The sequence below is a fragment of the Phodopus roborovskii genome, unplaced genomic scaffold (assembly GCF_943737965.1).
Source record: "Phodopus roborovskii unplaced genomic scaffold, PHOROB, whole genome shotgun sequence".
NCBI classification, from domain to species: domain Eukaryota; kingdom Metazoa; phylum Chordata; class Mammalia; order Rodentia; family Cricetidae; genus Phodopus; species Phodopus roborovskii.
The window spans coordinates 15777459-15804003 of NW_026125052.1; the positions used below are offsets into that span (position 1 = coordinate 15777459).

The 26545-nt window shown below is 49.7% G+C and overlaps 1 protein-coding gene across 1 annotated transcript; it reads left to right on the forward strand.

The window, feature by feature from the left end:
* The first annotated feature begins 312 nt into the window (after nt 1–312).
* On the forward strand, nt 313–26497 carry Odad4 (outer dynein arm docking complex subunit 4). Its single transcript, XM_051176596.1, has 12 exons — nt 313–542; nt 4809–4940; nt 5202–5352; nt 6139–6200; nt 6467–6632; nt 8230–8454; nt 8621–8828; nt 15749–15835; nt 17431–17627; nt 19554–19654; nt 22733–22817; nt 25947–26497. Exons 1-12 carry the CDS (start codon nt 429–431, stop codon nt 26357–26359), a joined length of 1941 nt encoding a protein of 646 aa, XP_051032553.1. The 5' UTR covers nt 313–428; the 3' UTR covers nt 26360–26497.
* The last annotated feature ends 48 nt before the right edge of the window (nt 26498–26545 follow it).

The window sequence follows — 26545 nt, forward strand, 5'->3', positions numbered from 1 at the left end:
ACTCTGACTTCAAGTCCAAAATTCTCTCTCCTTTCTGATGGGACCTGGAGCGCCTAAGCTTTATGCCTACTTGGAATTTTGCCTCCAATTCTCATTTTCTTGGCTGCCTTGTCGGAGAGGCTTTCCACGTGGCGACCGGGGAGAGAAGCAAGCTGAATGGAACAGCGGTCACTCTGGAGCGCCACCGCCCTGCAGTCGCCGACCACGCGCTCAACACTCGTCCGACCGGTGCGCAGCATGGCCACACGCGCGCATGTGCACACTGGGCAGGTTCGCTCGGGATCCTAACACCGCCAGGGGGAGGGGCCGGAAGTCAAACTATGTCTCTGGGTTGCTAAGAGACGGGACTGCCACAAGCCAGGTGAAGATTCTCTCCTGCCTCTTTCCCTTTCTGGATCCGCTTCAGCATCTTCAAAAGTCGGGTGATCATGTCCGACGGCGAAGCTGATACCTTGCGAAGCACCTTTCCCTCTTACATGGCAGAGGGTGAGAGATTATATCTGTGCGGGGACTATGCTAAGGCCGCCCAGAGCTTCAGCAACGTGAGTCACACTTGAACCTATCACTGCTTCTCCTTCTTCCTCATCCTCCCCTTCTTTCTCCCTCCTCCCCTTTCACTCACTTCCTCCTCCTCTTCTCTCCCCTCCTCTGCCTCCTCTTCCCTCTCCTCCCTTTTTTCTCTTCTTCCCCCTCTTCCTCCTCTCTCCCTTCCTCAATACGGTCTTGTTCTGTAGACCAGGGTGGTCCCAAACTTGGAAGTCTGCCTGAGTGACGATCGCTGGTGTGTGCCACCTTAGGAAGTTGGTTTCCTTGTATATTCTAGAGGCCAGCTCCCTATCTTGCAGTTGACCTGTGGAGTGCTGGAATCCCCCTATGTGGCTCAACTACCTTTTTAAAAAAAGGCTCTGTGTGTGTGTGTGTGTGTGTGTGTGTGTGTGTGTGTGTGTATGCATGTATATTTGTATGTGTGTATACTACATGCATGCCTGGTGCCTGTGGAAGCCAGAAGAGGGCATTGGATTCCTTGGAATTGGACTTACAGGCTGTTATGTGTCACCATGTAACAGCTGGGATCCAGACCTGGGTCCTCTGCAAGAGTAATAAGTGCTATTACCACCGACCATCACCATTTAAAAGTATTTTTACGTGTATGGGTGTTTTCTCTGCCTGTGTATTCAGGCACCATACGCATACATTGCCCTTGGACGTCAGAAGAGGACACCAGATCCTCTGGAACCAGAGTTACAGAGGGCTGTCAGCTGCCATGTGGGTGTTGGGGCTTGAACCCATGTCCTCTGGAAGACAGCTTTCCTAACTGCTGAAACCATCTCCTGCCCCACCCTATCATCACTTTCATCACCAGCAGTATGAGGTCCTGATGATGCCTGACAACGCATTTTGTGTCTCATATTCCTGGTTTCTGTGATACACTACTGTCACAAAAGCCCTGGCCTTTGTCATTTTCTCCTATTTGTCACTTATGCCTGTCAGGTGGTGGCGCTTAAATGTTTCACAATTACCTTTCTCTTGATAAACTTAGTTTCCAGTCGGTAGGCGCAGATTGCCAAGAGGCTACATGTAGAGGCCATAAAGCCTCTGACATAGGATTGCTTGTAAGAAAGTGCTCAGTGAAGTTAGTATATTGTAGTAATCTTACTAAAAATTGCACCATAGCACCCTAAAGGGATTGGGAGTTGTTCTAGAATACTAGACAAACTGCTAAACACAGTGATGTCTGTGTGTGTGGGGTTTACTATTGTATCTCTCCTCCATTTTATAGATGAGGAAGTTGATAGAGGAGTTAGGTAACATGCCCAAGGTCACTGTACTGAACTAGCAGGTGGGGGAGGAAGATCCTTTGAGTGGAGCATTCAGACTCCAGTTGCCTGAGGTGCCAGCCTCCACGCTGTAAAGTGTTCTTACAAACTTTTCCTTTTACTGGAGACGTAGTTTAGTTGGCAAAGTGTTTGCCTCCTAAGCATGAAGCCTTGGTTTTGATCCTGCTTAAAACTGAGCACCTGTGGACTGGGGAGCTGTTCTGCCAGAGGTCCCAGGTTCAATTCCAACCACCCAGAAGCTCACAACTGTCTGTAACTCCAGTTCCAGGAGATCTGACACCCTCACTCAGACATACAAGCAGGCCAAACACCAATGAACATAAAAAAATTAAAACAAACAAACAAACAAAAAACCAGAGCACCTGGCAGGCAAAGACAGGAAGAACAGAGATTTAAGATCATCCATGGCTTCTTAGCAAGTTCAAAGCCAGCCTAAAATACCAGAGACCCTGTTTCAAAAACAAATGAACAAAATAACAATTTCCTTTGCTAGAAAGATATACTGTATATTTAGGCTGTAGTACTGGGACTCAGACCCTTCTGTATGCTAGGCAATCGCTCTTCTACTGAGCAACATGACCAGCCCATAGCTTGCACCTAATTTCCTTTTGTTTGTTTTTCAAGACAGGGTTTCTCTGTGTAGTCTTGGCCATCCTGGAACTTGCTCTGTAGACAAGGCTACCTCAAACTCAGAAATCCACTTGCCTCTGCCTTAAGAGTGCTAGGATTAAAGATGGGTACCACCACATCCAACTCTACTTATTTCAAATGGCATAGCAGTAGGGTATGGTGGTACTTGTAATCTCAATACTCAGGAGACTGAGACAGGAAAAATTCAAGTTTGGGGCCAACCTGGTCTACATAATGAATCAAGACAAGCCTGGGCTAAATAGCAAAAGTGTTTCAAAAGAATCAAATAAAACAAAAACAAAGCAACTGCCAGGCAGTGGTAGCCACACATCTTTAATCCTAGCACACGGGAGGCAGAGACAGGAGGATCTCTGTGAATTCAAAGGGAGGCCAGCCTGGTCTACAGAGCAAGTTCCAGAACAACCAGAGCTGTTACACAGGAAAACCCTGTTTAGAAAAACAAATAAACAAAAACCCTTATACAGGGGTCCAGAGAGCTGGCTCTGTGGTTAAGAGCCCTGGCTGCTCTTCCGTAGGACCCAGGTTCAATTCCCAGCACCCATATGACAGCTCACAACTGTCTATAACTCCGTTCCTGGGCATCTAGCAGGCAAAACACCAATGCACATAAAATGAAAATAAATAAATAAGTAAAACCCTTAAATGGAGTATCAGCCTAGTAACCAAACCCAAGACTTCCATAAACTTGAGCTTCTCAGCTGTTCCCAATCTCTGCCTCTTCCACCTCTTTACACTCTTCAAGAGAAATGATGACCAGATAGACAGATTTAGTCCAGGAGCCCTGCCCCTGCCCAGAGCTCTTGCCCCAAAGCTGTCTGGTCCTGGAGCAGCTGAAACAGAAAGAGATGATGGCCCCAACCAAGGGCAGGTAGCTAAGGAGAGAAGCCCTCCCATTCTAGGAAAGATAGCAGCTACTTCCTCTTCCTGGGGGGGGGGGAGGAAAATGTCAGAGAGGGCAGCCACCATCTGAAGCCTAGGGGATGCCTGTCTGATGTCTGTCTTTCCTAGAACAGGGGAGGCCTTCTCATACATAGCCACCCTCCCTCGAGGCAATGTTCCTTTCCTGTCCTGGCTCCTCCAAGACCAGGATAGACATTCCCCACAGCTGTAATGGTCTCAATCAGATGGTGACAGGACCTAGCTGAGTGTGATAGCACACACTTATAGACCTAGCTCTTGAGGGAGGCTGAGGCAGGAAGATCAGGAGTACAGGGGGAAGCCATCATGGCCCATATGAGGCCCTGTCTCAAGTGACAAACCAAACTAGGCTGGCAAAATGGCTCAGGGGATAAAGGCACTTTGGGCCAAGCCTGATGAACTGAGTTTGATCCCATACCCTCCTGGAAAAAGGAAAGAACCAAGTCTCACAGATTGTTCTCTGACCTTCATATGCACACAAATTTAATTAAAAAAAATAAAAATAAAAAAACAAAAGATGGACATGGGGAGCGAGGGAAGGTGCCCATCCTTACACTAGGGACCCCAGATGATTTCTGTCTTCCTCATGTTTCCATCTTAGTCCCCCCCACCAAAAACAAAGAGGACTCAAGCCAGGTGTGATGGCATGCATCTGTAATCCCAGCTACTCAACTGAAGAAGTAAGAGAAGAGCTGGGTATGGGGGCACAGGCTTTAATTCCAGCACCCACAAGGTAGAAGCCGGAAGATGGCAGGGTACTTAAGGCTAGCCTGGTCCATCTACATAGCAAGCTCCCGTCCAGTCAAGGCTACAGTTTGAAATCATCTGTCCAAGCCAAACAACAACAAATCAACAAGTGGGGGTGGGGAAGGGAGAGGAGTGGGAGACAAGACTTGGGCTAAGGGTATACCTCAAAGGTGGAGAGCTTGCCTCAATTTTCATGAAGTCCTAGGTTCTAATCCTCTCAAACAAAATCTATTTTGTTTGCATCGGACTTTGACATTTACATTGCAAATGGTACACAGCCAACTGAGGCTTGCTACTGAGCTTGGTATACACAAACCATCTTGAAGTTGTATACCTGGAATGAACTAGAAGGATTTGGCAGACAATCGTATATCCACAGCACAGCCGACCGATTCCCATGCCTCAGCCAGTGGCTTCCTTAAGTAACCGGAGATTCAGCTTTCTCCAATATGAGCCACCGGAGATTCAGCTTTCTCCAATATGAGCCAACATGCAGATAGATGTTCATGTTCACTGAGTAAAGACTGGGTTGGACTGCCTGTGTCTGATAAGACTCAGAGGCCAGTGTACTGACCTGAAGGGTCCTCTGGAAACTGTGGGCTGCCCTGTCGGGTCAGGCTGCTGCCTTGCCCATCAGAGTGCTTCCTTTGCCAGGCTCTTCACCTTCAAAGCGGAGATAAGAACTGTCTGGTCGCCCGCTCCAAGTGCTATCTGAAGATGGGAGACTTGGAGAAGTCCTTGAAAGATGCTGAGGCCTCGCTCCAGAGTGACCCAACATTCTGCAAGGTGACTGATTGACTGGCTGCTGGGTGGGAGGACTCAGACTTGCTTTCGCCATTTCCATTACTGCAGACTCTGGTTACGGGGAGTTGAAGAACCAGCTGGATCGCTTGGTGTCTAATGCCCTTTTCTCTTCAGTACCTATCTGCCTGGCTCCCTGCCTCTTGTATTCCAACCCTGACCTCCAACCTAAGACCCTTCCATTCTACCATACAAGCCCTTTAAGGTCTTGTCTTTCCATCTGGATTTGGCTGTCTTTCATTCCAGGGGATTTTACAGAAGGCTGAGACTCTGTACACCATGGGAGACTTTGAGTTTGCCTTGGTGTTCTATCATCGAGGCTACAAACTGAGACCTGATCGGGAATTCAAAGTTGGAATTCAGAAAGCCCAGGAAGCCATCAACAACTCAGTGGGAAGTGAGTGAGCAAGGGGCTGTGCCCTTGCCCGGGAGGGTGTGGGGAAGGTCTAAGGTGCAGTGTGCAAGCACCTACCACCGGGGAGCCTCACATTTGGATTTGGCTGTTGCTGATGCCACAGGTTAGATTCTGTCCATGGAGTGACCTTCTAATCATTGCTAGGAGGGTGCCCCCTGAAGTCATACACATAGGATCCTGAGTCCAGCTTTTCTGAGGCTGGCTCTCCCCTCATCATATAAGTATCAAGAACTGGTATCTTTTGGGTTTTTGTTTGTTTTGGTTTGGTTTTTCAAGACAGGGTTTCTCTGTCGCTTTGGAGGCTGTCCTGGAACTCGCTGTAGAGCAGGCTGGCCTTGAACTCACATAGATCTACCTGCCTCTGCTTCCCAAGTGCTGGGATTAAAGGCATGCACCATCACCAGCCCAGCTTCAAGGGCTGATTTTTATCCTTTAGGTCCATGGCAGGGGAAGAGGGAGGTGGTTGAGAGCTTGTCCCTGTGGTTAGCAGAGCGAGAAAATGCCATGTGACAGAGTCTCCCTGAATCCCAGATCTCCCTTTATTTGGAAATCTGGCTGCCATGGCCTTGGGCTAGTGGGGGCCGCCAAGTGTCTAAGAGAGTGTTTCACCAAACACTCTGCACCATTTGTGTGTTAGGGTGGCTCAGAGCCAGCTCTGCCACAGCCTCTGCCATCTCCTTGCAAGAAGCAGCCATTTCCACATAAAAGTATGTGATAGGTCATGCCTGAGAGGTTTGGCCCAGCTGAGTTCCAGCCTCTGTCCTGCAGGTCCTTCTTCAATTAAGCTGGAGAACAAAGGAGACCTCTCCTTCTTAAGCAAACAGGCTGAGGTAAGGTGCTTTGTTCTGAGGGCCCCGCGTGCCTTCCACACCCTACTGCCCAGGAGCATTTCACTTCTGCCCATCATGGGCTGCAGTGAGATTCTGCCCCAGCTCCAGAGATATCTTGGGAAATGCAGCTGTGCCCAACCAAGGGCATCTCATGGTTCTCAGCCCATAGAGAGTCATGGAGGTGCAGGAGGGTGGAGTCTGAAGACTCGGTCCACGCTGTCTGTGCTCCTTGGTGAAGCCCCATCGGATGTTGCTCCATTTTCCAGAGTAAGAAAGCCCAACAGAAGCCTCCACCTGTGAAGCAACTTTTATACAACACCAAGCACGAAAGCAAGCGAAAGGGCTCGCTCAAGAGCGAGAAGACGGTCCGGCAGCTGCTCGGGGAACTGTACGTGGACAAGGAGTACCTGGAGAAGCTCCTCCTAGATGAAGGTCTCAGACCCGTTGTGGCTAGCAGGGCTGGGGCAGTGGAAACCCTGGGTGGGTGCTTATGGCACAGCCTGTCTCAGGATACAATTGACACAGACCTGCGGCTAGGCTTCACAGTGTTCTCACCTGACTCAAGTCACATGGCACTAGGCAACATGACAGCTCAGATCTGAACCCAAGAAGTCCACATTCGGGGCCACTGCTTTTAAGTATGTGGGCTCCTTTGTCTACTTTCCATCACTGTGACAGAACACCTTTAATTGCAGTAGCAACAGAGGCAGAGGCAGAGGCAGGTGAGTCTCCAAGTTTAAGGTCAGCCTGGTTTATGCAGCAAGTTCCAGAACAACCAGGGCTATACAGTGAGTCCTTGTTTCCAAAGTAAATAAATAAATAAATCATCATTTTGACTTAAGTTTCAGAGATTTCATAGTCAGGTATTCAGGTAACTCCCTTGTTTGGGAGTCTGAGGTGAGGTAGAACATTATAGTAGTGGGAGGCACCTAAGTAGGGCAGAGGTAGGCAAGAGGTAATGACAGAGGAAGGGACACAGATTCCAGTGTTCAGTTCCCTGTTCAAAGGCATGTCCCCAACAGCCTTTCAATAGGTCCCACCTCCTAAAGGTTCCTTCCACCATGTGCCAGTAGTACTCGGGCTAGGAACCAAGCCTTCAAAACACGAGGCTGTTGGGGGAGGGGCATCCAAGATGCAAATCATAGCCACCGATATGCTCATCAGTGGGTAAAGGAAGCTGATGGACAGGCCCTGGGATCTGAGTGCGTTAGTCTGCTTGTTCTGAATTGTCATCCATCCCTCATTTACGGAAATAGAATTCAATGAATGTCCAAGGTGATAAACTAGCCAGTGGGTGGGGTCCTCACTAGGATCCAGTCCAATACACTTCCCATCACACTGTGCAGACAGAGCCCTGAAACATATACCTGCCCCCCCCCACTAACCTGGGGTGGGGGTATTGCTGTGAACTGAGAAGCCTGAGCAGGGGTCACCGTGGAAACAAGTACCTTCCTCTCTCCTGAACTGGTTTCCTGAGGTCATCTGCAGGGTTTTCCTCAGGGTTGTGGCACGCTTCTGGACATCTCCTTGGTAACAGGCCTGAAGGCTTCCTGCTCTCCAGAGGACCTGCTGTGGAGGGCTGGAGTGGCCTGAGCAGGGTTCTTGTGTCATTGCAATTGGCTCTAACCTCAGGCCACACAGCGCCCCCTACAGCTCCCAGCACACACTACTTTCCTTAGCTCCTGGCTACTCAATGAGGACTGGCAACATGGGCCAAGTTTTACATTCACACTCCCCCCCCCTTTTTTTCCCCTGAGGACACTGCTTGAAAAGAGGGACCTCCCCCCACCCCCAGAACAGACTTCTTAGAGAGCTGTCCAGAGAGCTTCTTATCCCTCCTACTTTGTCACGGAAGGCTTGTCCCTTTCCATCCCACCCACACACTGCCTTCCTTCCCTGTTACTCCCTGTTACGATGGCACCCAGAGGTCCTCACTGGGTCCTAGAGCAGGGACTCCAATCTTAGCAAAGATGACTCCTTACTTCCATGTGTGACCTCAGTGACTCCCCCTCCAACACCTCCCCGACAGATCTCATCAAAGGCACCATCAAGGGCGGCCTGACCGTGGAGGACCTCATCATGACTGGCATCAACTACCTGGACACCCGGAGCAACTTCTGGAGGCAGCAGAAGCCCATCTACGCCAGGGAGCGAGACCGGAAGCTGATGCAAGAGAAGTGGCTAAGGGACCGGAAACGCAGCCCCTCGCAGACAGCCCACTACATCCTCAAGAGCCTGGAGGACATCGACATGTGTGGGTGGTGTCCTCTGGGCAGGGGGAGGGAGCGATGTGATAGCCTGAGCTCTGTTCTCTGCTGACCCATGGACGGGAACGATCTGGGAGGCAGGTGAAGGGTGAGTCTGTCTGCCAACAGTGAGGAGGCTGCCCTCACCTCCACGCCACCTCCTTCCCTTCTCAGTGTTGACCAGTGGCAGTGCAGAAGGGAGCCTTCAAAAGGCTGAGAAAGTACTGAAGAAGGTTCTGGAATGGAACAAAGAAGAAGTGCCAAACAAGGATGAACTGGTTGGGAACTTGTACAGCTGCATAGGCAACGCCCAGATTGAGCTGGGGCAGATGGTGGCCGCCTTGCATAGCCACAGAAAGGACCTGGAGATCGCCAAGGAATAGTGAGTGCCTTAGGGTGGCGGGGTGGCCAAGGTCCACAGGCCTCTGAGAACTTTTGCCAGGGATGTTCATAGCTTTGTTCCCATTTTCTGTCCTGCAGATCGGACCTGAGGTAGAGTGCAATGGAAGGGCTGAAGGTAGAAAGCAAACCTACGCTGGTAGCTTTTTTTTTTTTTGCCACACACTGGAGTACAATGGCTCAAAATTCCAATGAGCTCCAAGTGGTCATGTTCTCAGGGATTTTTTTTTTTTTTTAATTCTTGTACCAGGCCCAAGGCATACCAGATATTTCTAGTATTGGGAATAGCAGTGACTAGATATAGGTTTGGTTATCTGACAAGAAGTGGTCTAGCCTTTAAATCGCAATTGTGATCATGTAAAAAGCACGTTGTGGGTTGCCTGGGCAGGGGTATTGGTGCAGCATACTGGCCCCGTGGGAAAGCCTGAGGCTGAAGGAAGCTTCAGGATGGAGTGAGAGGGGCCAAGAGGAAGCTGGATCGAGTTGAGCAGAGCTTTGTGAACCATGCCCGTGGTGACCCAGAGGATAAGGCCTGGGTTCCGTAGATCTGATTGGGCAGTGGGATCTGAGGTGAGTCCTTCAGAGGCTCTGTCTCAGTGTTCCACTCGGTGGAGTGGGGACGGCTGTTCCTGCCCTGGTGTGGAGGAGAGGATAAATGTAAAGGTACAAGGCAAGAACTTGAGACAATAGGGCTGGGAATGTAGCCTAGTGGTAGAGCAACTGCCTGCATGTTCAGTCAGTCCCAGTTGACCTATAGACACACCACACACCACAAACATCACACATGCACACTACACACACCACACACACACACCACACAAACACACACACACCACAAATACACACATACACACACCACACACACACCACAAACACACACACACCACAAACACCACACATGCACACCACACACACACCGCACAAACACACACACCACAAACACCACACATGCACACCACACACACCACACAAACACACACTGCACACCACACACACACACACACCACAAACACACACTGCACACCACACACACACACACACACACACACACACACCACAAACACACACTGCACACCACACACACACACACACCGCAGAGGCACACCACACACGTGTGCAGACGCAGACATAAGAAAAGAACAGAGACTGTAGCTAGTATTTATCTAACAAGGATCCCAAGTCTCCCTGAAATAAGCTGTTCTCAACCTGGAACTTCCTGACAGGGGCATCACTTTCCGGGCATCCTGGTTTTTTGGTTTTGTTTTAATTTATTACGTATTTATTTATGTATTTATTCATCGCATGTATGCACTCATGTGCACATGCATGCCAGAGCATATGTGTGATCATAGGACCAGTCATGGGAAATCAGTTCTTTTCTCCTACCGTATGGGTCCCAGGATCAAACTCAGGTAATCAGGCAAGTTCCTTCCTTCACCCACTGAGCCATCTCCCCGACCCTGAACATCCTGATTCTGCATCATTTGGGGTCATTCATGGCTACAGTGTCCATCCACCCCACAGTCCTGAACTCGTCTCGGTCTCCTGCCGCCCTGTGTGTTGTTCCGTGTCCCTCCACTGTGACAAAATAGCCCAGAGAGCTTAAGGGAGTAAGGATTTATTTCTCGCATGGTGTGGGAGGTTTCCATCCACTGAAGACTGGCTCCGTTGCTCTTGGGCCAGTGGCAAGGCCCTAACATCAATATGGAGGGACGTGGGAAACTCTCCCTTCATGGCGTGCAGCCGGTGAGCAGAGAGAGAAAGGGCCAGGGAAAAAGAGATTGAAAACAATGTCCCCAGTGGCCTACTTCCTCTAGTCAGGTTCCACGTCCTCAGCAGCCATTCCGGAAGAACCCATCAGGGACTGTTGGTGTTCTCCTGACCTAATCTCTTCTCTCTAGTGCCATCAAGTGGGGACCCAGCTTTAACACAAGAGCCTTTTGGGGGAAACACCTCATGTTCAAATTGGACCGCCCCATTTCCCCTCAGTGCCTCAGCCCTTAGTCACAACTGCTGCTCCCACACTGCCTTGGTGTCCCTCTCTTGCCATCTCTACAGATTTTCAAAGCCCTTTGTCTGAGGACTGTCCTTCCCTACTGACTGACAGGGAAGCACCTAGCATGCTTCATAACAGTACCGTCAACACTCCCAGAGATGAGCTCTTCCCAAGACTCAAGGCTTCCCAAGACAACAGGCCATCACTTTCTGGGCCAGAGCCCCCATTGCCCATAGTCACTCACAGCCTTGTGCACACTGGCTCCTGCCTTCTCTCTTATCCATCCACTCCTGGGTGATTTCTTATATGTCTCCAAGGACCAAGGAAGAAGATCACATACCAGCTGCTCTAGAATGGAGCAAGGGGTGGGATGGACCCAGAGTTGGAAATAGCTATGTCCTTGATTCCCAGCTCTGTCACTTAGAGCTGTGTGGATTTGAGTTGTTCATCCCCTCCATTTCTTCATCTGTGTTGAAGGTCTAATAATACCACCTGATGGCCGGGCAGTGGTGACACATACCTTTAATCCCAGCACTTGGGAAGCAAAGGCAGGCGGATCTCTGTGAGTTCTAGGCTGCTCAGGACTGCATAGTCAGACTGTCTCCAAAAATGAAAACTGTGCACATAACACCATGGATGCACCCACCCCCATAGGTCTTTACTTCTTCCCCCACAAGCCCCAGACCTATATGTTTAACAGACTCCAAAGCATTGCTCTTTGAATGTCCTGTGGCAATCCCACATGTAACCAGTTCCAGTCAGTCCCTTGAATCTCTCCTACACATCTTGCTCCAGGAGTCCCTGCTAAACCTTAGGTAGCCACTCCCTCAAGGAAGGCCAGGAGGCTCCTGTATACCTCCCTCTGTCCTGTTTACCACGTCCCTTGAAAGGACAACCCAGTGGTCACAGGCTGCTCTGGCTCCCTTAACCCCGTTCAGCCTGGCCTGAAGTCAGAAGGGTCCCGGCAGGGCTCTGCCTTTGTCCCCTCCAGCGGGGTGTCCCTTCCCTCATGTCAAGCCACTACCACTCATTCTTCAGCTTCTACGTGAGGCTCTCACTCTAGGAAAGCCCTTGGCATTGGGTGGGGGTAGGGATGGGGGGAAGGGATATAGAAATCCCACCCCTGTTCCTCCATGTCCCCTGGTGTCCTAACCATCCTCTTAGACCCTGGGCTTTGGGAGGAAGGTCATTCTCTTCTCATCAGACCTTGTCATGTAACGAGTGCTAAGTGACTGGGTACACAGCAGTGTTCTTGATAGTGTCCCTTTTTTATTTTTGTGTGCTTTGAGATGGGATTTCACTATGTAGCCCAGGCTGGCCTTGATCCTCCTACCTCTCTCTCCCAGGAGTTGGGATTACAGTTATAAGCACAGATCACTTGGCCTGGTTAGTTCCTGCCTCTTCAGCATCTGCAAACAGGGCCTTACCTGGAAACTCTAGTCTAGGTGAGTGCCCCTCCCTCATTCTAGTCAGCCACTCACAGGCCAGCCAGTGATCTGTCCAGGGGGACCTCTCAGTTCTCAGTACTGCAGCCCTCATTTATTTCCTGGGTGGATGGAGATGTGATTTATGTGCCTTCTTGATGCTGGAAGTTTGTGGTTGTTTTCATTGACATAGGATTTCAAGTAGCCCAGGTTGGCCTGAACTCCATAACCTCCTGATTGTTGGGATTATAAAGGTGTACCATCATGCCAGGTTTACGTAGGGGTGGGGATCAAATGCCAGGCCTTGAGTGTGTCTCCAGCCCTTGCTATTATTTTTCATGACTTTAAATTTTGGATGGTAGGGCTAGAACCTAGGCCTCATTGCACGCCAGCCAAGTACTCTAACACTGAGCTATGTTTTCAGCCCTCTTTTTTGGAATCAGGGCCTCACCATATAACCCTGGCTCACCTAGAACTTGTTGTATAGCCCAATCTGGCTTCATACTCAGATATCCACCTGCCTCTGGAATTCTGGAATTAAAGACATGAAGGTATATACTGCCACTCTTGGCAGCTCTCGTTAATATTAAGACTAAATTAAGAAAGCACAGCATATTTACCTGTCACACCACAGCAGAGTGCCCACTCTTTCAGCTGTTATGTGGTGCTCAGGGTTAGTTAGGAGAGCCACTCTGAAGTCATAGGTTAGGGAGGGGTTCAAGTCTCCAGGGCAAACATACACAGGACAGGGTCCTATCTTTTTCTTTTGCTTTGCTTGGTTTTGTGTTTGAGACAGGGTCTCACGTAGCCCAGGCTAACCTCAAACTCACAGTCTAGCAACAGCTAGCTTTGTACTCCTGGTCCTGCTGCCTCAGCCTCTTGAGCGCCAGGATTACATGTTCAAGCCACCATGCTGGGCTGTTTTTGTTTTAAAATGACAGTCTTGCTGCATAGCCCAGGCTGGCCTCAAACTCCTGGCTCAATTGCTCCTTTTGTTGCAGCCTCCAGTGGAGGTTGGAGCTGCTGGCATGTGCCACCATGCCTGGCTCTGGCTCCACAGAAGGATGCTGAAGAGAAGGTGAGGAGAGGCCAGCCTGTGACAGGAAAGAGTGGTCCGCTATTGGAAAAGGAAGTTGGTGGAGCCTGCATTGCTAAACTGAAGCTACACTGTCTAGCTGACCAGAGAAGAGAGAATAACCCATGTCTCATAAATGACCCAGTCTTAATTGGCAAGACAATGAAGTTTCTCTCTGACTTAAATGACCCAGTTTTAATTGGCAGGCTAATGAAGTTTCCCCCTGTCTGAAATCTTACATAAAACAAAACAAAACAAAAATCCTAACAGGAAGTAACCTGATGTTAGCTACTCTTATTTTTTTTTAATTATTCCATCTCTGTGTCTCATGGAAAGTAATTTGGAAATGGCCATCCTCTTCCATCCTCCTCCATTCTCCTCCATCCCCCTCCATCCTCCTCCATCCTCTTCCATCCCCCTCCATCCTCCTTCATCCTCTTCCATCCCCCTCCATCCTCCTCCATCCTCCATCCTCCTCCATCCTCTTCCATCCCCCTCCATCCTTCTTCATCCTCTTCCATCCCCCTCCATCCTCCTTCATCCTCTTCCATCCCCCTCCATCCTCCTCCATCCTCCTCCATCCTCTTCCATCCCCCTCCATCCTCCTCCATCCTCCTCCATCCTCCTCCATCCTCCTCCATCCTCCTCCACTATCCTTCATCTTCCTCCATCCTCTGCTTGCTTGCTTGTCTGTGCTTTCTTTCTTTCTTCCTTTCTTTCTTTCCACCCATCCCTCCGTCCCTCCTTTATTTATTTTTGGAAACTTGTATTTTATACATGGCCAGTCTCCCTCCTGTTCTCCTGTACCGGAGAGGGAGGTAAGAGGGGTGGGTTTCGGGGAGAGGAAAGGGGCTAGGGTAGTGTAGCTTCTCTTGCAGCCATCCAATGCGGTGGCAATGATGCACATATCCCGATCGCTACTGAGTCCAGTTCTCCACGTCACCATCTTCCTTACGCTCTCGGTTGAAGTTCTCCACCGTTCCAACCCACTGGTCTGTCTGCTTGACACACCGGGCAGCCTGGGCCCTGTAGGGCCCACCCTGTAGGGCCCTGTAGGGTCTCCATCTCCTGGTACAGCTTTCTCCAGTAGGCTTGGGCCACACCCACGTTGGGTCGTCCATCAAAGCTTTGGTCAGGCAGGTTGCTGCAGTGATAACCTCTTGCCTCCTTCTGTCACTCCTTGCCGTTCATTCTGCTTGGCCTGGTGTTCTTGGAGCAGGCAGGATGACAGCATGGCCAGAGTCAGACTGGGAATGGGCACAGCAGTCCCCTGCCTAGGGGTGCAAGGAGCTGGATTGCACCTTCCCTCGTTGTCTGTGTTTTCTTGAACCCCTTTCTAATTATATACACACTCTTGTCAGTTCACTGAAATAATTATTTTATTTTGTAGAATAGTCTTGCCAGATTCTAGAACCAAAAATAAAGCCAATTAAGATCTTCAAGCTAAGTTTTAATTGTCCCTTTTGATGGTGAGAGGGTTTTTAAAAGTTATTTGTGTATGTAAGTATATCTATGTGATTGTATATGTACATGTTTGGGGGTGTGCATGGAGGCCAATGGAGGCAGAGGGGGTGTTGGGCATTCACTTCTAACACTTGTCACCTATTCCTTTGAGACCGTGTGCTTTGCTAAACCTGGGTTGTACTTTTCTTTACTATTCTCTCTCTCTCTCTCTCTCTCTCTCTCTGTGTATGTGTATGTGTGTGTGTGTGTATGCATGTATGTTCATTCCATGGCTCTTATGTCCCTTCTGCATCTTCAAAGTCAGCAGTGTGACCCATATTCCCCCCTGTTGCTGAGGAAAGCTCAGGGTCTTGCACACGCTAAGCAAGCACTGCATGACTAAACTACATCCCCAGCCCCCTGAATTTTCACTTTATACAGCATAGACTTTTTTCAAACCTACCAATTAACAATTGTTAGGTTACCCCTATAGATTGTTTCTAAAATAAAAACATTTTAATTGATCTTCTTATATTAGCCTTTTTTGAGGGAAGGGGTTTCGAGACAGGGTTTCTCTGTGTAACAGTCCTGGCTGTCCTGAAACTCGATTTGTAGATCAAGCTGGCCTTGAGCTCACAGACATCCACCTGCCTCTGCCTCCCAAGTGCTGGGATCAAAGGCTTGAGCCACCACCACCTGGTCTGTTACATTATCTTGAGGTAAATTCTAGAAGAGGAAATTGTCGGACTAAAGGAACATCATTGTAAGCTGTCAACTCTGGAAAGAAAGATCCTTATAACCTATCTTAGGCTAAGGACACAGATTGGCCTGTGCACCACAGCCTTGCTAGCCTGGACATCTTCCTCCTAGAACCGTGAATCCCTAGAGCTGGGGCCCCAGTGTTTGCCTTTTCCACTGTAATGTCTGTTTTCTACTTAATGGCTATTTTTGCTGCTTCTCCATAGTGACCTTCCAGATGCAAAATCAAGAGCCCTTGACAATATTGGCAGAGTTTTTGCCAGAGTTGGGAAGTTCCAGCAAGCCATTGACACGTGAGTAACATGGACTGCCCTTTCCCTGCCCAAGACTGGGACTTTCCTCCCTCATACTGGGATTCCAGTCTGGGACATAAAGCCAGGCAAAGCCATTAGTAAACCCAGTGTGGTGGTTCATGCCAGTGATCCTAGTTACATAGGAGCCTGAAGTAGGAGCATTACCAGGGGTTCTGGGCCTCATAGAGTTACATACATAGCAAAATCCTATCTCAAGGCCAGCAATGGTGGCAAACGCCTTTAATCCAAGCACTCAGGAGACAGGGGCAGGCAGATCTGTGTGAGTTCAAGGTCAGCCAGATTGAATTCCAGAACAGCGAGAGCTACACAGAGAACCCTGTCTTGATGGGGGGGGGGGATACCAACCCTATTTCAAAAAGAATAAGGAAGGGGGAAGAAGAAGAGAGATGACCACAGGAAGGAAGGGGGACCGGCCAACCTAGACTCCTAGCTCTGCTGGGTGACAGTTGACTGTCCTAGTCTTTTGGTTTGTTTGGTGCTGGGGACCAAACCCATGGCATATGGAACACCAGTGCTCAAACAGCATGCCACCTTGTCAACCTCAACAAGTTCTCCCCCACCTTCCAATGAGCCACCCCCCCAACTGACAGGCCATTTAAAAACATTTGCTTTTTAAATTATCTCAGGCATGCCAAGCAAGCATTCTACCCACTGAGCCACATCTCCAGCATCAGGCTCTCACTGTGCAACCCATGCTGGTCTTGAACTCACCTTGTAGCTGAGGCAGCCTCGGGTACTGGGATTATAGGATGAGCTACCACTTGGTTAATACTTCTTTTCATTCCAAACGTCTCCCCGTGTTGCTTTTTCTCTCATAGAATGTTAGTTAGGTGTTTTTTTTCCCCTCCAGAACTGAGATTGAACTTAGGTCCTTGTGCATGCTAGGCAAGTGCTCTGCCACTCACTCACATCCCGGCCTTCTTTTTACTTTTTATTTTGAAATGTGCCTTCTCACGGCCTTTCCGTCTGCCCTTGTACTCATACTCTCTTGCCTTCTCCTCCCCCCTACTTGGAATTATAGGTCTGTACCATTGAGCCTAACTTAGTAATTCTGAAGCATTACTTTTGTGTTCTTTTTTTTTTTTTTTTTTTTTTTTTTTTTTTGGTAGATTTATTATATATACAGTGTTCTACCTACTGTTGGCCAGAAGAGGGCACCAGATCTCATTACAGATGAGCCACCATGTGGCTGCTGGGAATTGAACTCAGGACCTCTGAAAGTGCAGCCAGCTCTCTTAACCTCTGAGCTATCTCTTCAGCCTTGGCTGTTTTCTTAACTGTTTGGTTTTTGTGGCTCTGGAATTAGTCTAGGGTCTCACGTGTAGCAGGCAGTTGCTCTACTATTAAGCTACACCCCCAGCCCTCTTTCCAAACATTCTTTTTCAATCGTTATGCCAAATATGATCCCATAAATGTTACCAAAATAGCTTTGGCAGTTTGGAATAGGTTGGTACTCACTAATCCCACTCTGGGCCAGAAAGAATTTTATCTGCACCCACAGGAAGCCAGGGTCTGCTGTGGCTGAGTGCAAAGTTGGGAGGGAACTGACCCCCCCCCCCTTCTTTCTCTTCCAGGTGGGAGGAGAAGATTCCTCTAGCCAAAACCACCCTCGAGAAGACCTGGCTGTTCCATGAGATCGGTCGCTGTTACCTGGAGTTGGACCAGGCATGGCAGGCCCAGAGTTATGGTGAAAAGTCTCAGCAGTACGCGGAGGAGGAAGGGGACCTGGAGTGGCAGCTGAATGCCAGTGTTCTGGTGGCACAGGCCCAAGGTATGGACTTAGAGGCCACCATCCTACCCGTTTCTCCCAGCATCGAGCCTGGCTACTGCCTGTGGATGAGAGTCCCAGGGCCCGAGCCTACCATCTGTGTTTCCATTCTACCTTAAATTTGAGAATGAAGACAAGCCACTCCATTTTTTTTTTTTTTTTTTTTTTTTTTGTTCGTTTGCTTCTCTATTGGCTTGTTTTAGTTAATTAACTAATTTTCTATCTTTCTAGATAGGGTTTCTCTATGTAGCCCTGACTGTCCTGGGACTCACTCTTGTAGACCAGACTGGCCTTGAACTCACAGAGATTCCCCCTGCCTCTTCCTCCGGAGTTCTGGGACTAAAGGCGTGTGCCACCACTATTTTCTCCACGTCATGATGTCATCCATCTGGCTCTTACAGTGTGTCCTCTCCCTCTTCTGTGAATATTCTTGAGACTTGGAATGATATAGCCATCCCATTTAGGCTGAGCACATGTTATTTGTAGTTTGTTCTTCTGGGCACAAGTTATGTGCAGCCCGTTACCCTCTTCACGGTGAGCAGCCGTGGGTCTCTGTGTTAGCTGCCATTTGCTGCAAGGGAAACTTCCCTGATAAGAGATATGCCGAGTCATTGGGAGTCCGTTGAAAGCTCTGCTCATTTGGGTTCTCTCCTAAGTGCTTTATGGTTTTTCTGGCCTCAGGTTCTTGGCTCCATCTTGTAGATTGGGCTTTAAATGCCCACCCCCTCAAAAAAAAAGATGCCGCTATTGCAGCAGTGGGTGTGTCTTGCTAAGTCTGTCTTTATTGTTGCTCTTGGGGTTTACAGCTGGGTATGAATGATGATTACTTTTTCCCTCTGGTAGTGTGCATCTAACTCCACTGAGCCATCGCTCCAGGCTCTTTTTAAGGGAACAGATCTTTCGCTCTGTCACTCAGTGAATCAGTGCAGTCTTAGCTCCAGCACTAGCTGGCTGGGAGAGCGCTGCAGACTACTTGTTCTCCACTCTATCAGAGAAGGGGAATGGAGGTTACAGCAGCTGTCTGAGGCACACGCCCACTTCTCCCCGTCGCCTTTCTTTCCAGTGGGATTATTATTGCTCTTGTTGTTGCTTTTGTTATGTGCATATGTTATGTGCATGTGTGTCCTTGTACATGCACCTATGCACAAACATGCAAGGCCAAGGGAAGACAGATGATGTCTTCCTCTCAGGGTCTCTCAGTGAACACTGGAATCTCTCTATGTCATTTAGGTTGACTGGCAAACGAACACCTGCGATCCACCTGTATCTGCCTCCCAATGTTGGGGCTACAGGCATATGGAGTACCTTCTCCATGGGTACTGAGGATTTGAACTCAGGCCCTTATGTTTGCATAGCCAGTGCCACCACCCACTCAGCCATCTCTCCATCTCCCCATTTTGTGTTACTTGTATTAAAAACAAAAAACAAAAAAACAAAAGACAACCATGAGACAGGTTGTGTCCCAGGCTGGTCTAGAATTTGACATAGTCAATAACGACCTTACATTTCCCCTGCTCCAACCTCCCATGTGCTGGAGTCAGGTCCAGTGTTTCATACATGATAGCTAGGTAGGTAGTCTACCAACTGAGCCACGTCCTCAGCCCTATGTAGTGTTTTCATAACATTTAAAAACTGTCTAAGAAGTACGCATTGCCTCTCTGGGAACCATTTCCACATGGGGTCATATTCCCCACCCTGGAGACACATGCTGTGTGCACTGCTCCTGTCCTGAAACCTCTCCCCTCACTGACTCCTCTGTGGGGCCTGGGATTTCCAGTGCTAGCCCGTGTCCCAGCCCTTAGGGCCACACAGCTTCAGAGATGGGGCCGGGCAGCTCAGTGGTCACACAAACATGTAATGGTCCTGGGAGTGCTCAGGCAGGGCACGAGTGTCTCAATTTGTTCTCTGCCTTCTCCCCTAACCCTCCAGTGAAGCTGAGAGACTTCGAGTCAGCTGTGAACAACTTTGAGAAGGCCCTGGAGAGAGCCAAGTTGGTCCACAACAATGAGGCACAGCAGGCCATCATCAGTGTGAGCCTTTGTCACCTGCTGGGCTGGGGGGGATGCGCCAGTGGCAGTGGGTGGTTGGTCCCTCAGCTCCCCCTCAGCCTTCCCCAGCTGCTTTTTACCCGTGTCACCGACACATGCTGGTTTTGACCTTTGCCACAGCTGTCCATCTCTATAGCAGCTGATCTGAGTGGTTTTATTTGAAACAAACAAACAAACAAAAAACAAAACTGTTACCAAACCTATTCACTTCTTCCATGTACTATGCACCCCGACACTTAACTATTATCTTCTTATATATTAGTTAATCAATTAATGTGAGGTCTCCTTACATTGCCCGGGCTGGCCTCAACCTCATAGACTCAAGTGGTCCTCCTGCCTCAGGCTCCAGAGCAGCTGGGAATATAAGACTATAAGTGTGTGTCTTTGCACTTCACACATGGCTTTCCTCCTCCCCCTTTCTCTGTTTTCCCTGTGTGGGCGTGTGTGTGTGTGTGTGTGTGTGTGTGTGTGTGTGTGTGTGTATTCCTGTGTGCACGTGTGTGCATGTGGAGACCCAAGGTTGACATCCTTAATGGCTCTTCCCCTTAATCATCCGAGACCAGATCTTCCCAGCAAACCCAGAGCTGACTGTTAGGACTGGTCTCCCTGGCTGGGAGTCTCACTGGCTGTTAGGACTGGTCTCACTGGCTGGGAGTCTCACTCACTAGGATCCCCTGTCTGGAATCCAAACTAGTTCCCAGGGTTGTGTAGCAAGTATACATGTCCTCTACACCATCTCCCCAGCCCTTGACTGAGACCTTTCTAAACTGACTAGAGGACTTGCAGGTTGAAAACTCCTGCCTTCTCCAGGGACAGCTGGAACCATCATGATTCCCTTTCTCTTGCATCAACCTTGGTCTCTGGGGGAAGGCTCTGTGGGGCCATGAAGGCCTTTGGTAACCCCCCTTGGAGGTTCTCCAGCATTCCAAAGCCCAGCTCCCAACCCACCTCCAGCCAAAGATAGCTTCTGCCTTGTCCTGAACAGACTGTCTTGTGTCTATAATCAAATGCTTTTATCTCTGTCTAGAATGTTCTAAGTCTTCCTGGGCTCCTGGGCTTGCCTGCTCCAGGAGGCTCTCAGACAACCCTTAAGTTTTGGCTTAGAAACCCTCTTTAAGAAGACCATCTCACCAGGTGGTGGTGGCTTATACCTTCACCTTTTTTTTTTTTTTTTTTTAAACAAGAGTTTTCTCTGTAGCTTTGGAGCCTGTCCTGTACTCGATCTGTAGACCCGGCTCACACCTTCTTTACTCCCAGCAGAGACAGATGGCAGATCTCTGCGAGTTCCAGGCCAGCCTGGTCTACAGAGCTAGTTTTAGGACAACCAGGGCTACACAGAGAAACCCTGTCTTGAAAAACAAAAAACAAACAAAAACAAGGACCTTCTCTGACCCTTGGGTTTGGAATCATGTAGTCCTGCTCAGGAGGCAGCTGCTTGCCGACTTAGGTTAAAGTGAACTAAAAGGAGTAAGATGTAGCGTTCAGCCATGTTTTTGAGTGCATAGTAGCCACATGTGGCTGGTGGGACCACATTGTACAGATTTAGAATATTCCCATTGTTGCAGACATTCCTGTTTGGGCAGTGCTAGGAAGTGCCAGGAAGAGTCCAGAAGTAAAGCCAGGAGGCACTTCAGACTCACATAGCCCATCCTAGTCTTCCCTCGGAGATACTGCTTAGGGTGAATGTAGGACCTCAGACAAGTCAAATCTGCTCACCTCAGGAATCCCCAGTCATCAACCTCCTACTGCCCACCAGATTCCTCAGGCACTTCCCACAGTGAAATCCTGAGGGCACAGGGGTGCAGGCCTACCCACAACCATCATCTGCTATGGTGGCTCTCAGTGGGGACTCCTCTTCTCCGAAGCAGGCCCCCAGCTGGGAGGCCAGAGCACAGGGCTCAGTAGCAATGGCATGTCTGGACTGGGCCAGACTGGAGCCACATGTAGCAGGAACTTGAGGAAGATACAGGGCACCTTGACGGTGACATCCTGAGGACCTACCCAATTGGAGATGGGCCTCGTGCTGAGGTTCAGAGGACGGTTGTGCAGGATTGGTTAGGGATAGCAGGGGCCTGGGGGAGCCTGCCCTGGAAGAATGGGGAATACCAGGAAAGTTTGTGGTGTGTTTGGGAAGATGATAGTGCTTTGAGAGTGTGTGCTATTGCAGTAGGGAAATCCCTCCCAAGAGCCCCCAGACCTTGAGGGACAGCCAGCCCCTGTGATACACATCTCTCCCCTGCCTCTGTCCTGCTGGAGGACTTCTTGATTGTCACTCAGGTCTTCCGAATGACCACCCTACAGAAAGTTCAGTAAAAAGTATTTACTGAGCACAGTTAGTGTGGACCGTGAGTCCCTGTGTGGCTGGCTGTGGTACTGGCCACAAGAAGCTTGGTGGCTGTGGGAAAACCGAGGCATAAGCCTTGGTTTGTGACTAACATCTTAAGGGACCAGGGAGGTTCAGAGTGAGAGCCCTGGTCTCCTGGGAGTCAGGGCTGGAGGCTATTCCAGAGGCAGGGTTGCAGTGACCCTGAAGACTAGGCAGTGTTGCATTAATCGAACCTCAGTGGCTCTTTGTGGGACCAGGTCTGGAGACCCCTCACCGTCTCACATGGCTGTCTCCAGACACGAAAGCTGACAGGGACCCTAGAACCATGCTGCAGAAGAGTAGCCATGCCCAGTGGGCATCCAGCACACACATCCTAAAGCCGCAGGTAACTGTGTCCAGTGCCAGCGTCTGAGATGACTGTGACAAAGATAGGAACCTCATGACCCCACAGAAAGCAGGATCTGGGGGAGGCTTGTAACCCCAGCTGAGGCAGAATACTGTGAGCTGCAGAGGGACAATGATTTTGGGACCGGCTTGGGCTACATGATGAGATCCTATTTCAAAACCAACCATCCAGGTATGGTGGTGCATGTTTGTAATCCCAGCACTTGGAAAATAGAGGCAGGAGGATCAGGAATTTGAGGCCAGCCAGGGCTAGATAGTTAGACCCCTGTCTCAAAAAAAAAAAAAAAAAAAAAAAAAAAAAAGTTCACCAGCCCCTCTGCCTTCCACAGGCCTTGGACGACGCCAATAAGGGCATCATCGAAGAACTTAAGAAAACTAACTACAGGGAGATACTCAGGGAAAAGGCAGAGAAACGTGAGTCACTAACTCCGGGCCCTCCCCTGCCCTTCTCTCAATGGTCCTGCCCCACTCGCCAGTCACTCAAGGCCAGGTTGGCACCGCCTTCCGAGTCCGCTCACTTAGTTGCCAGCAGCAGCCTTATCCTTTCCCAGGCCAGGCCAGGCCAGGGTGAGGATTCAGTTCACCTCCGTCTGGCTTTGCCCCAAATCCAGCTAGCTGTCCTATATATCCATCCATCTCTGTCTTGGGGTTGGTTATTCATGGAGTATTTATCAAGCACTTGCCACATGCCCCGGTAGGTGTTAGATCCTCAGAAGATAAGGCTCTGGCCTGCAGGAACCCAGAGGAAGACCACAGAGTGGCCAGCACTGGGTTCTACATGTGCCGTGTGAACACACAGAGCAGGGTAGACATGTGCCGTGTGAACACACAGAGCAGGGTAGACATGTGCCGTGTGAACACACAGAGCAGGGTAGACATGTGCCGTGTGAACACACAGAGCAGGGTAGACATGTGCCGTGTGAACACACAGAGCAGGGTAGACATGTGCCGTGTGAACACACAGAGCAGGGTAGACATGTGCCGTGTGAACACACAGGCTAGGGGGTGACTCTGGGGAGTCAGGAGGAGCCTCAGGGAGGAAATGGTTTGCCCCTAGTTTCCAAAGAAGCCCAGCAGTTTTCCTGATGAGAGGTAGGGGCGGGAGGAGGCCCATTTCCAGCAGGACGAAGTAAGAGCAGACACTGGCCAGATGACAGGACCACACCCAGGGCCACTACTGCCAGTCAGGTGTACGGTGACTACGTACCTGTCCCTCTCATTCTGTCCTTGTACTGATACTAGGTGGGAAGCTGAGTGAGGGCGGTGACTACCAGGTCACATGCGAGGGAGTGTGCCTGCCTAGTCACTCTCCTAGCTCAGCTCATCTGGGACTTCTGCAACGATTAGATTGGCAGCTTCACTCTAGACCTCCAGGGAGCAAAGGCGACTTTGACCAGTCAGGCTCTGCTTGCCCATTGGGGAGGTCTGAGGGAAAGAGAGTCAAATTATGGGTAAGCCCAGAAGAGCTGGTTTGGGAAGAGAGAGCAGCAGCTGGTCTCCATTTGGTGCCCTGGTGCCGGACATGCTAGGGGTATGGTAGATACTATTGCCCCTCCCCCTTCCAGGGACACTGTCACAGTACCCCGCTTTACAAAGGGGGGCAGTGTGGCAGAGGACTTGGAAATCCACAGTGGCTTTCAGTCTGGCCATTTAGCTTTACCTCTGGGCCCTCAAATATGATTCCATACTGATTTTGGTGACAGATGGCCTTTGTCTTCCTCCCTCTGTGGGACCCTGACCTCAGAGCTAAAGCCCTCCGAGATTCAAGGCCAAGTCCTCTCTAGTCCTCATGGCTGCTACCACAGCACAGCAGCCAGATGACAGCATGTGTACGTGGATAATGTGTGTTGGAAGTTGATACACGTGTATGTGGAAAATAGAGGCTGACCTGTGATTCAGGTCTGTCTGGCCAGTCACATTTGCACTCCAGAAATTACCTGCTTCAACCTCCTGAGAGCTGGGATTACAGGCAGACCTCCATAACGGCCCAGTGTCTCATGTAACCCAGGCTGGCCTCAGATTTTCTCCAAGTATGGTCATCAACTCCTGATCCTCTAGCCTCTGCCTCCCAAACCCTGGGTTTCCAGGTATGTGCCTTCACTCCCAGGGGTCAGGACTCAGGCTTATCCACCGAGTCTCCCCAGTCTTCTCTCTTTTTCTTTTCTTCCTTTCTTTTTCTTTTTCTTTTTTTTTTTTTTTTTTTTTTGAGACAGGGTTTCTCTGTGTAACAGCCCTGGCTATCCTGGAACTCACTCTGTAGAACAGGCTGGCCTCGAACTCACTAAGATCCGCCTGCCACTGCCTCCCAAGTGCTGGGATTAGAGGCGTGCACCACCATCTGGCCAACACCCCTTTCTTTTATTTTCTTTTTCTTTTTTCTTTTAAGATTGATTTATTATATATACAGTATTTTATCTGTATATATCCCTGCAGATCAGAAGAGGGCAGCAGATCTTATTATAGGTGGTTGTGAGCCACCATGTGGTTGCTGGGAATTGGACTCAAGACCTCTTAATCTCTGAGCCATCTCTCCAGCCCCCAACACCCCTTTCTTATCCGGTAACTGCCATGAAGAATCTGATTCCCTCAAAGAGAGGCCAAGTATCTGGTTGTACATCACATGGAGCAGTTAAAAAGCCACTGGAGCGACAAATGTAAGAAAAGATGGCAGGGAAACTTAAGGTGCTCCAAGCAGGCCCCCAGTCATTCGGGCTGGCCACATACTGGGAAAGAGCCTTTCCCTTTCTGCCTTCATGTGGGGGCACTTCCTTCTCTGGACAGTAGAGGGCAATGTTGTACATACTTTTTCCTTTGGGATGATTGTGAACCTGTAAGTCTCTAATGCTGGCTTCCATAGGAACAGCTTCCAGGAAGAGCGTGAAGGACATCCAAGAGGTGACAGTGACTTTCCTGTAATTATCAGAGACAAGGAGCAAGAACTCCTTTGGTCACAAACAGCAGTCTCTCCTGCTTACAGCCTGCTCACCTGTTTACAAGAGAACCCAGTGCTGACTGCTCTCCAGGGGCAAACACAATGGTGGCAGGACAGGGACACTGGAGTAAAGAACCCGTGTCACTTCCCAACAGCTAGGCCATTTTTGTTAAGGGAGGAAGGATGCCTTTTGCATCAACGTGGGGGAGGCGTGGTTGTGGGAGCAGTGTGGTATGCAGGAGCCTGTGGCAGTGGCTACTCATGTGACACGGACCAAGAAACAAGCGCCAGTGCCATTTCTTGTAGGGAAAAGCACCTGTGCTTGGAGGGAGACCATGGTGTAATATCCTTTGTGTCGGTCTTGGGTTCCTGTGCAATCCTGTGGTCATCACATGTGCAGCATCCCGAAGGGTGCCAGAGCAGGGCTGACCTTAGGCCCTGAGTAGTGACTAGGTCTACCGTTTCAGAAGCCTGTGCCGTCGTCACGTCACACCATATGAAAGAGCTGTTGACAGCAGCCAGTTTCAGGGCTTTGTTCTCAGAAGCCCAGGTCTTGAAAGGCCTCGTCACAGCAGGTTTTCATCCTGATGCCACCCTGTTCTGTTTTTCAGAGGAGGTCACTGCATTGATGGAGTTGCCTGGAACCGTATTGGAGAAGGAAACGAGACGTGTGGTGAGAGAGGAAGTGGACAATGTGATGAAATGGGAAAGGGAGCCAACCGAGAGCGAGAGGGACACCACCGACGACGAGGGGCCGAAGCAGGCGCCTCAGAAGACAGAGGAAGAAGACGGAAAGGGCTCTGGAGGACTTAGCAGGAAACTGTTAGGGGAAAGTAGGTCGCCAAACGAAGCAACCAGGAGGGAGTCCAAGGAAATTTTCAGGAGGCTCTCAGAAGACTCTGACCACACAATCTCAGACAATGTAAGCCTAAAGGAGCTAAAAATAGAGAAGAAAATGGCTGAAGGAGCCAGAGAGGAGGATGAAAGTTTGGGGAAGACAGAGGAGGAGGAAATCAAAGACTAAAATGCTTAACAAAAACAGGAAATGAATGAAGACTTGCCTAACGGGCATTATAGGGTCAGGACAGTGCTCCCAGGAGAGATGTTTTTGGTAGGAAAAGCTGGAAGACTGCCACCTACAAGTCACCCCACCTGCCCCTGTTCCCTCATTAAACACGTGTCTTTTACAAATCCTGAGCGTGTCATCGTG

Excerpts from the sequence above, each read along its gene's own strand:
- Odad4 (XM_051176596.1), top strand. The coding sequence starts at position 429 with ATGTCCGACGGCGAAGCTGATACCTTGCGAAGCACCTTTCCCTCTTAC. Across the intron at positions 15,836-17,430 it reads TTCCAGCAAGCCATTGACAC|GTGGGAGGAGAAGATTCCTC; the intron begins GTGAGTAACATG and ends TTTCTCTTCCAG. Across the intron at positions 17,628-19,553 it reads TCTGGTGGCACAGGCCCAAG|TGAAGCTGAGAGACTTCGAG; the intron begins GTATGGACTTAG and ends CTAACCCTCCAG.